This window comes from Chaetura pelagica, unplaced genomic scaffold (assembly GCF_000747805.2).
Source record: "Chaetura pelagica isolate M959 unplaced genomic scaffold, ChaPel_1.0 scaffold45, whole genome shotgun sequence".
Taxonomy (NCBI): Eukaryota; Metazoa; Chordata; class Aves; order Apodiformes; family Apodidae; genus Chaetura; species Chaetura pelagica.
Window position 1 is genome coordinate 4196243 of NW_009953217.1, and position 10737 is coordinate 4206979.

At 39.7% G+C, this 10737-nt stretch overlaps 1 protein-coding gene across 1 annotated transcript in view; it reads left to right on the plus strand.

The window, feature by feature from the left end:
- The first annotated feature begins 1965 nt into the window (after positions 1 to 1965).
- Positions 1966 to 10737, plus strand: part of GOLGA3 (golgin A3) — a 20788-nt gene continuing 12016 nt past the window's right edge. The window contains exons 1-6 of the mRNA XM_009997647.1: positions 1966 to 2098; positions 6019 to 6300; positions 7201 to 7313; positions 7803 to 8494; positions 9762 to 9873; positions 10476 to 10731. Coding sequence (XP_009995949.1) covers positions 1966 to 2098; positions 6019 to 6300; positions 7201 to 7313; positions 7803 to 8494; positions 9762 to 9873; positions 10476 to 10731 — 1588 coding nt within the window. The remainder of the gene's footprint in view (positions 2099 to 6018; positions 6301 to 7200; positions 7314 to 7802; positions 8495 to 9761; positions 9874 to 10475; positions 10732 to 10737) is intronic.

Here is a 10737-nt window from a genome sequence, read left to right on the forward strand (position 1 = left end):
GGCAGGGGGAGCCGCCCGGCCCTGCCCGGCTCCGCGGGCTGCGGCCCCCAGGCCTCCGGGTGCCTTCGCCGGAGCCCCAGGGAAGTGCCCCCCGGCCCTGGGACCCCTCGGGCGCGTCTCGGCGGCCGCTTCCCCAGCCTGGCACCGGGCTCCGGTGCCCTTCTTACTGGTGTGAGGCAAACCCGCTTGCTTTCGTACGGCTGCTTTCCCTGTGAGGTTAGCGCTGGGATCCCGTGGTGTGCGTGTTGGTGTCTGCCTGTGCTCAGCACAGGGATAAAAAGGGACTTTGAAGCCAGAATACTTTAGCCTTTAATATTTGGGAAGGGGTTGTACTGGAGAAAGTTGCTCTTCATGACCCAGATTATTGAAAGGTGTTTTATGACAAGGAAGAAGCCATGTAATGTTGGTTGGATTTTGCCAAGGTGTAGGCAATCTGGGCTGTGCTTGGCTTTTGTCTGTGATTGCTCCTTGTGACCTTTCATGCAATATCCATTTGCCCCACAACAGCTGTTCTTCCAGAAGCTTTATTGTGACCTTTATTGTACAGAGAAGCTTATAAAATCAATAACACATCACAGCAAAGATGCTCATCATTCTGTCTGGGAGAGTTTTCTCTTTTTGGAATGTGCTCCAGGTTTCTGGCTCCTTCACAGCTCACCTCCCTAAGGGTCACCTATAATAATTGTCTAGTCCTGTGTGTCCGGAGCTGTTAGCAGCTTCAGTAATGTTTTGGAGATGACCAGTGGTGTCAATGGCTGACAAGTGGTACAGTAGCAGTTCTACAAGTACTCTCTGGAGATATGGAAGGAATGGTGCTCAAAGTGTTTGTGTTCATGTAAAAATGCAATTAAAATATTCTTGACCTGACATTCTCCCCACAGCCCCTCCCTTTTTGTTTTTTTTTTAGCTGGGGATTTCTTATGTTTCTTTAGTAAATAGGAACCATAACATTTTGTCATCTGTGTTCAGCTGTCAGTAACTATTTCAACAAAGTTTAAATACCTGGAGTGATTATGTATAACAGCTTCTGTCAGACTGTGGTAGTTGGCTGGGTCTGTACCCAGAGGTAAGAGCTGAATGCCTGGAGGATCACTTGCAAATTCTATGAACTGAGTTTGGATATTCTCCTCTTGACTCACTGTAGGAGAAGGGAGTGTTGAACTGCCCAGGCCACGTTCTGACTGCTCATGTGTGCTGTAATTAGTAGTTCAAGCTCTGTACAGTATTACATACTGGATGATCTGCAGACAAGTACATAGTAATGATGTAATTGAATTTTAAAAAAAAAAGTGAATTCTGTGCTGTGTTCTAACTGAAGTTATTGGAACTTAAATGGCAGTAGGTCCTTGAAATGAAATGCATAGTATGAAAGTCCAGAATGTAATTTACAGAGCAAAATGCTTCTCTGATTACTGGCTTGCCTATTAAAGCAGAGGCCAAAGAGGCATTTCTGTTAAAAAGGACAGTGGTCTCGCTGGGTATTACCTTGTTGCATCATTATGCTGTTCTATCAATACTACTAAAAAAAAAGTGATAATAAAAAAAGCTGTTAAATAGGTCACTTCTTATTCACAAAAGCTGGATACTTGTTTGTCTTCCATTGTCTCTTACTACCTGATGTCCTTGTTCTGTGTGTTGAAGCTGGGCTAGTGGCTAATCTGTGAGCAGTACTTGCTTTTTAACTCATATTTCCAAAGCTCTAAGAAATGTTTGAAAATTTACTGTGTTTTGTTTCTAGAGGATGCAGGTCCTTGGTGATCACAACTTTGGCTGTGAGCTGTTCTCATGATCTTCTGGAATTATTTTCTGCCCGCTGCACACCATCAGCTGTAAAGCTCAAGAACTCTGTTCCTGTGTAACATCTTGATGCTGCTGTTGCTGATGGAGAGAAACAGGACTTGGTAGTTCACTTGGTGGAAAATTATTCAGAAGAAGTACTTTCCAGGGATCTGAATTGTTTTTACCATGGACTCCTCATCCATTCAGCAGGACATTCACTCGGAGAACAGAAGCAGCAATGGAGCCCCTAGCAGCTCTGAAGAACTTCTGGATTGTAAATCTGAGTCAGATTTGCCAATCACAACAGGTGAAATTAATGGTAAGTCACTTCATGTGCACTGAATCACTTCCTAGTCTTACCCAGGATTCTTCTATTTTGTTAGCCAGGTGATGCTGAAGGAATTTTTTCCTTGAGGTTGAGAATTTATTGTACACTAGCTTTAAGTAGGTTTGGTGAAGGCCATGGCTCTGTGTATGGGAAAACTGTCTTTTGTTTTAAAACTTACTGTTTCAAAACAAAACCAAGCTATAAAGTACAACAGGCTATCATTTGAATATGTACTGTTCAGCATGTTTCTTTGTCTTCTGGTAGTGTTTCCAAGAGTATATACTGGAAATTCACTGGAAGTAGTGTGGAGTATACTTGTGGAGTAAACTCATGACTGGAGTACTTTATTCTGGCAAAATAAATTTGAATTAAATTTTAATATATTAAATCAATTAGGCAAAAATGAAAATGTACTCAAAAAGTCTTTCTGTGGAAGAGAGATTCTGGTATGTTATTATCTCAAAGTAACTTTTATATGGCTTTATAAGAAAATAATGGTGCAGCTGTTTACAAACATTCACTCGGAGAACAGAAGCAGCAATGGAGCCCCTAGCAGCTCTGAAGAACTTCTGGATTGTAAATCTGAGTCAGATTTGCCAATCACAACAGGTGAAATTAATGGTAAGTCACTTCATGTGCACTGAATCACTTCCTAGTCTTACCCAGGATTCTTCTATTTTGTTAGCCAGGTGATGCTGAAGGAATTTTTTCCTTGAGGTTGAGAATTTATTGTACACTAGCTTTAAGTAGGTTTGGTGAAGGCCATGGCTCTGTGTATGGGAAAACTGTCTTTTGTTTTAAAACTTACTGTTTCAAAACAAAACCAAGCTATAAAGTACAACAGGCTATCATTTGAATATGTACTGTTCAGCATGTTTCTTTGTCTTCTGGTAGTGTTTCCAAGAGTATATACTGGAAATTCACTGGAAGTAGTGTGGAGTATACTTGTGGAGTAAACTCATGACTGGAGTACTTTATTCTGGCAAAATAAATTTGAATTAAATTTTAATATATTAAATCAATTAGGCAAAAATGAAAATGTACTCAAAAAGTCTTTCTGTGGAAGAGAGATTCTGGTATGTTATTATCTCAAAGTAACTTTTATATGGCTTTATAAGAAAATAATGGTGCAGCTGTTTACAATAAAGTTCAGAGTGTGCTGGTTTGAATCAATTATAGAATTGAAGTTGGGTTTTCTATTCCAGCCTCACACACAGAGCAGACGTAGCTTTGAAGATCAGGTTCCTCAGGGCCTTGTCTTTTTGAATTCTGAAAATCTCCAAAGAGGGAGGCTCAGCAGCCTCTCTGTCCATTTCAGTACAGATTTCATTGTGACAGCCTTTCCTTGTATTGAATTGAAATCTCCATGTTTCCACCACAGGTATCCAAGGATATGTTGGTGTATAAGGATATGTTGGTAGATGGGTGGAGGAGTTATGTATGTTGTGGCTGTGTAGGTACACAAAAGTGAGCAGGTTACTTACGTAAAAGGAGGTGATCCTGTGATGAAGCTCTTAACTTTCTGCCCTCCTTGTACCACACATTTGTCACCTTGTCACAGGCAAGAAGGTGGAGGCCTGACACTTTATTTGTGTTTGCTGTGTTGCCTGTTCCCAGACTGGCAGTGTAGTTATATGATGATTCATTCATCTTTTATGAAGTTGGAGATAACACTTGGCTGTCTTCTCCTGTGTTGGACATCATCCAAACAATTGAATTGTGGCTTACAAATAGAGTGAAAGCAGCAGAAAGGCACATCACCTAGTTGCATCTCCTCCCCCACTGGTCTAAAAAGACTTGAAGTTGCGTTGACACTACTGCAATTAAATTACTTTAGTTCAAGGCAGCATTTAGATTCTGAGTGTCTCATGGCCTCAGGAAGTTGCCAGGAAACCATTCCTCCAGAATTTTGCACCAGATTCTGTTTTGTGTATGTATACGACTCTCAGTTGTGGAGGCAAAAATGTAAATAAAGTATAAACCTGATGCGGCCATAGCTGCAGTTTCTGACAGATGAGCAGAAACTATTTCTGAATGTACGAGGTACCTTCTTATTTTTGGCTTCTTGTGACTATTTGTTGTCCTTACTTCTCTTTTAAATTTAGTCTTGACAGTCTTTTAAAATGTCTTGAACTCTCACTTAGGTTGGTTAGTCATTAAAAAAAAGCAGTCCTGTCCTCTTGTCTTCCTTTGTGTCCTTGTTGCTCCCATCCCTTCCATCCTGCTTGCAAGTGCTATTGTGACCACATGATGAGCTAAATCAGAGGACTGATTCAGGCTAAAATGGCCTCAAAATGTTCTCTGCATGACAAATAAGGTACTCGGAAGTGGTTTAATTCAGATTTCAGAGACCTGATAGGCTTTGGGCAACCTAAGGCTGAAAAATTTTATTTTTACCCACATTCAGTTTCTGCATTCAGTTTCCTCTGAGCTTCTTCACTGTAGAAACATCTGTGCTGGCCTAGGGGAGGATACACTGCAGAGGGTGGAACAGATGGTTAGGGGTGCAAATTTATCTTTTCCTCTTTAAATTACTCTCAAGAGAATTTTTGTCTGCTCTTTAGTAACATTAGGGAAAACAACTTAGAAGTTCTGTCGCCCTCCCTGAAACTTTTTACAATATGGTTTATTTAATTTCAGGGTGCACTTTAATGTTGACCACATGAATGAATTATTATAGCTTTATTTTTTAATTGTTTTGCTTTCAGAAGTTTGTAGTGATTCATTATATGGTGTAAAAAGTTTAATAGTAGTATGTTAATGGACTGGGCTAAATCAATAAGTAAAGTTTTATTGAATCATTGTAATCAACTTCCTGGCTACAGAATCTTTCTGCATATGGATCTTAGAAACATTTAATTTTGGGAGATCTGTTTCTCAGTTCTGGTTTGTTTGTTTTTTTCATTCCCTCCACACCTTTGAGCAGACTTTAACAGAAGCAAACAGCTTGCTCAAGTCTGTAGCTCTGAGAGGAGGAAAAAATAGAAAGAGGAAACTTGCAAATACGTCATCATCAGAAATGCTAAATATTTTCAAACATGTTTATGAAAAAATAATTAAATCTTCCATATTATTCCAATGAGTTCCAGTTACTCCAATGTGGGAATGGCCAGAAAGACAGTGGCTATTTCAGTACCTGCTCATTTGAGATCTATAATAATTGTTTAAAATCAGTTACACAGTTTTGTTCCAGCAGCAGTTTCATAAATGTAGGTAATTGCCAACTGAGTGAAGCAGAAGTGCATGAGAAATGTTGAACTGGTTTTGAAGATGTATTTTTCCTGATGGAAATGACAAATAAAATATTAGTAAGTGGGGATAAAATTTATGTTAAAGGGTTTCTTGAATTGCCTTTTAATTGTTAGATTTATTATTTTGATACATGGAAGCTTTGCTGCTGTACTTTTAATGAAGACATCCTATTTGAAAAAATGTAAACTCTGTATGAAGTTGAGAAATCCTGCTTGGCCAGGCTTGATGGTGGATGCTTTCTGCCCAGTGCCCAGCAGCATACCAAATAGCTGAATCATTCAGCACAGGCCCAGCACAGTTGCCGAGTCTTATTTGTAATAGGTTGCCACTCAGTGTGACATCACATTACTTACACTTGATGTTTCCTGCCTAAACCTGACAAGATTTTAAAACCTGTGTGAGGTTTTGAAGATACTTTATGATAATTTTTGAGGTTCTGCTTGAAGGCAACATAGTAAAACAAATGAAAGGTACTTTTTCTGGTCTTTTTAAATGAAGAATCAGAAGTCCTTTGTAAAATTCCTCCCCCCAGTTGATGTCTTTAGCAATTTCTGTAGTCTTAGAATGTAAAGGCAATAGTGGTGGCATTATATTTGGGTGGGGGTGCAAAAATAAATGGCATGGCTTACAGTATAGCTCAGTGAAACTTTCTTTTCCAGCTACCAGTATAAACACCAACAAAGTGCCAAATGAAGAGGAAAGTCTGGTGATAAACAGCAAAGTGGACACCTGCCAGGATGGGCCAGATTTGCTCTTCCCCGACTCTCCTGTATCTTTTGACCCCACCAGCAATATGCAGGGTCAAGAGTCGTCCCCAGGTGTGACTGGTTTCCATGACAGCCTAAGGAAGTCTCAGGGAACTAGTGCTGAGGGCATAGTTCTTAGAAAAGAAGCTTTGCAGTCTCTCAAACTAAGTCTTCCCATGCAAGAAACTGAATTGTGTAAGCATCTGTTTATGGTGGTGCCCCGCTTTCTCTTGCTACATCGAGCTTTTTACTCTGAGCCTGGCTCTAGAATCCTGTAACATCACTTATTCTTGGACTAAACTTCATTTTTGCAGTAAGCTTTTACTTTGAACTACAATTAATTTTTCTTGGTGTTTTTTGTTTTGTTTTTTTCAATAAACCACCCTCTGCTGCAGCTTAGACACGTGCCTTACCATTTAAAAATTGTTCTTATGCTGGAGGGATATCTATGCATTCTGGGGCTGAAGCTATCCTAATCTCCCTGTTTATTAGGAGTGACAGGTGACATTAAAAAAAACAAACAGATCAGAACCAGGTGATTTTAAGCTGAGTAATGAAAGGGGGAAGAGAAGAGCAATAAAGGGGAGAGAACAGGGAATCCCTTATGTTGAGGTGTCTAATGCTGCAGGAGTTTTCTGAGATAATGTTTTAAAAAAGCCTTACTATGGGAAAGATTTAATGTGAGTCAACAGAAAGAAAATGAATCTGGGAAACCTCTTTCACCAATCTGCAGGGATTAAGTGGACTGTAGCTCTTGCTTAGTTTTATCATTTCAGTACTATCGGAAGTGCAGGACGGCTGAGGTTAAATAACAGCAGTAGTTTTGCTCTTGCTGCATAATCTCTTTTCACACATACGTGGAGGAACTACAGCAGTTGCAAACTGAGCAGTGGAAATAATCAGGCTTTATCAATGCTTACAGAAGGATATATTAGAAGAGGATTCTCTGAGGTGCATGTCAGTGGGCTTTCCTTGCATTCCTTGCTTAAGCATGAAGCATGTTGCTGATGGTAAAAGGAGCTCTCTACCCTTTTGTGTCAGATTTAGCTGTGCTGGAGTTTTCTGTTTGGCTGTAAAGATACGTTTCACTTACAGGCTCAGCAGAGTCTTCACTCCCACTGGAGAAAGAAGAACAAATAAGACTTCAAGCAAGAAGACGTCTGGAAGAACAGCTGAAACAATACAGAGTGAAGAGACATCAAGAAAGAGTGAGTACCACACAGCAGATTTTATAGATTGTGTGATTTTGAAAAGCTTGAAAACCTTATCCTTTCTGTGGTCTAAATTGCTGTTTTCTCTGTCTTGAACAGTCAGTAATTTTCTTAAAGTTGCGAAAGCATTTTTTTCTTCTGAACATGCAAAACTTGGTTCTGTGTTACCTCATTGGTAATGTACCATCTGTGCTACTCAAAAAAAGGGAAATAAAAACCAAACCCAAAACTTAGGTAACATAATTGTTCATTTTTTCCTGTATTTTTTAGTTAGTTTTTGGAGGCTACCTTGGTTGTTTTCAATATGCATAAACTGAGCCTTGATAGGGTTAACTGCTGATTTAATTTGCCTTGTTTTTAAATTATACATATATTTAAAGATTAGTATAAAAGTTTAGAGAGTTATGTATGAAGTTCTACAGCAAAATAGGTCTAGTTCAGATGTGACATTCTGGAATTATCTTTGACTCTTTTTTTTCCTCTTAGTCTAATCAGTCTACATCCAAAACCCGGCCTTCCAGCACCCTGGATCCTGAGCTGATGTTAAATCCAGAAATCTTGCCAAGAGCTAGCACTGTAGCAATGACAAAAGAATACTCCTTTCTGCGGACCAGTGTCCCCAGGGGGCCAAAATTGGGTAGCTTGGGACTTCCAGCATCCTCAAAAGAGAGAAGAAATTCAAAATCTAAGCCCAGTAAGATCCGGTCCTTGGCTGACTACAGAACTGAAGATTCGGGCTCTGGAAACGCTCCAGGGAATTTTGTGGCTACTGATTTATCTGGTGGGACTCTGAAGCAAAGCAGAAGTGGTCCAACATCAGTTGTTTCCGAGATTAGTCTGCCCTCTGACGTAGATGATCGAATAGAGAATTCCTCCTTGGCAGGAGATAGCTTTTCCGAGATTGATGGGAGTGACGTGGGAATGAGGCTGGATGGAAATGAGAGTGACAGCTCAACCTACAGCAGCGTGTCAGGAAGAGGGCTGTATAACAGTTTACAGACTGCAGAAGCCAAACAGGGTATTCCGTATACAATAAACGGTCAGAAGATACATCCTGATGCAATGGGGCAGTTTCCTTCCATCAGTGATGTGCTGCAGGCTGCAGCAGTGGAGCATCAGGCCCAGGAGCAAGAAGTTAATGGGGAAGTACGGAGCAGGAGAGACAGTATTTCTAGCAGGTAAGAAAGATTTCTGTACAGTGAGGCCATTCTTAGGCATTGTACTTTCTTTGAATAGGCAACCTGTTATAGGCAACCTGTTACTCTTGCCTACTTACTTTGGGTCCAGTTTTCACCTACATTCATTTTGATCAAATCTGTTCCTAACTTACAGATGCTAAAAGAAACTGAAAGGTCACTTCACCTGAGTGCCTATTTACTAAGTTTATCTTTAGAGAAGGATAGCTTTGCCACTGACTGTTTGAAACATTCTGGCAGCAGCTGCTTCTGTCTATATTTGCTTGTGAAACAGCCCTTTGTTTGCTGAACCACAGATGCAGCATTGGTCTTTAAAGTCTGAAAGTGTAGACCTAACTGACTGAGTGATACTTACTACCATCCTTTCCTGATCTAGGCACCTTTCAGCCCTCAGATAGTTAGAAAATGCCAAGAGTCTTGTCCTACATACTCTTTATCCTCTCCAGCCCTTTAGAATGAGATTTACTTAGCCTCGCAAATGTATGTGTATATGGTAAGAATTTAACTGCGATACAGCAAGTGAGTGGATGGCTGGTGAAGACCTTAACAATGCAGTTGTGTCTGATATTAGTTATCTGCACGTGCATGTTTAATACAGGATAATTTTGGAATTACCTTCCCCTCCCCCTTTTTCTTCGGAATATAGTGTAATGCCCTGACAAGTTAAAATCAATTGTTGACAAGTATTCCAGCTTAGACTTAATTCTTACAGTAATGAGAGGGTAAGATCTTCCCCCTTTTCTTTAGACTCCTTGGTTGTACATAAGGGGAGGAGCTTAAGGAATCCCTCATACCAAATACCTGTTCTTCCTCCTTTTGCAGCAGCTGTCGATATTTTTCGGGCACTTTCACATTAAAGCAGACAATTGCAGACAATAGTTGTGGAGGTTTTGTGCTCCTATTATGTCCATTTATCTGCTTGTAAAGGGATATACAAATACAGGATATAATGAAGCAAACCATAACACTTCTGTAAAATAACATACACGGGTGCTACACTAGATTCTAGTTGCTGCAGATATAGGAAACTAACATATAAAAGCATGAATATAATTTCTTTATGTTGTTGATTGGTACTGGATCTTGTTTCACTGTGTTCAGGATAGATCATTAAGCCAGAAAAAAATGTTCTAACTTCTAGATCACGTGTGCAATCTGAGTACCATTTCATTTCAGCTTCACTTTCTTTCAACGAGATGACTGTCATGCTCTAACCCTTTAACTGTCTATGTGGTGTCTCTGTCTCCAGTGTTTCTATGGAAAGCTCTGTCGCAGGGACCCATGACGAAATGTTGCAGGTTCTGAAGGAGAAGATGAGACTTGAAGGGCAGCTAGAAGCACTCTCACTAGAAGCTAATCAGGTAGACAATTAATTTGAGTTTCTGTATTTAGCAAATTATATTAATATGTTAATTAATTTTGAAGAACTTCCTACTCATTACTTGTGGGAAATGTGTGTTGTAAAAGCATTATTGAATAAGGTTGTACGTTAGGAAACATAAAACTTTACAACGTACTTTACAAGGATGTTTAAGAGGATAAATTTAAAGTCAGCAAAGTCTTCAAAGGCTTTAATTTTTTTTTTTTTAATACAAAAAATCAAATTGAAAGATTATAAATCCAGAGCAATGCTAGTGATGTCTATATAGCTGCATTTTCTCTTTGTATTGATGGATACTGTAACACATGTCATAGAAAATGTTCTTCCTTAAGATGTGGAAACACGTCTTATTAAAAATCTTGACATGGTGACATATAACACTGTGGTCCTTGTCTGTGCTTTCTTCAGTATTTTCTTTGACTATTTGAAATACCTGCTGGTGAGATGTCACTTTAGAAATAATTTTTTACAAGCAAATGGTCTTTACCTTAGCGAAGCTGTTTTGCTGGGCATCTTCTTTAGCTAGCCATTGATATATTTTCTCTTAAGATTTCCGTATTTTGATTTTTGGAACACATTCAGGCTCTCAAAGAGAAGACTGAGCTACAAGCCCAACTTGCAGCTTTGAACATGAAGCTTCAGGCACAGATGGAGCACAGCCAGAACAGCCAGCAGAAGCAGGAATCTCTGAGCTCAGAAGTGGCCACATTAAAGCAGTCTTGCTGGGATCTGGAACGAGCAATGGCTGACCTGCAAAATACCTTGGAAGCTAAGAATGCTAGTTTGGCTTCTTCAAATAATGACTTGCAGTTAGCAGAGCAGCAGTACCAAAGACTCCTGCTGA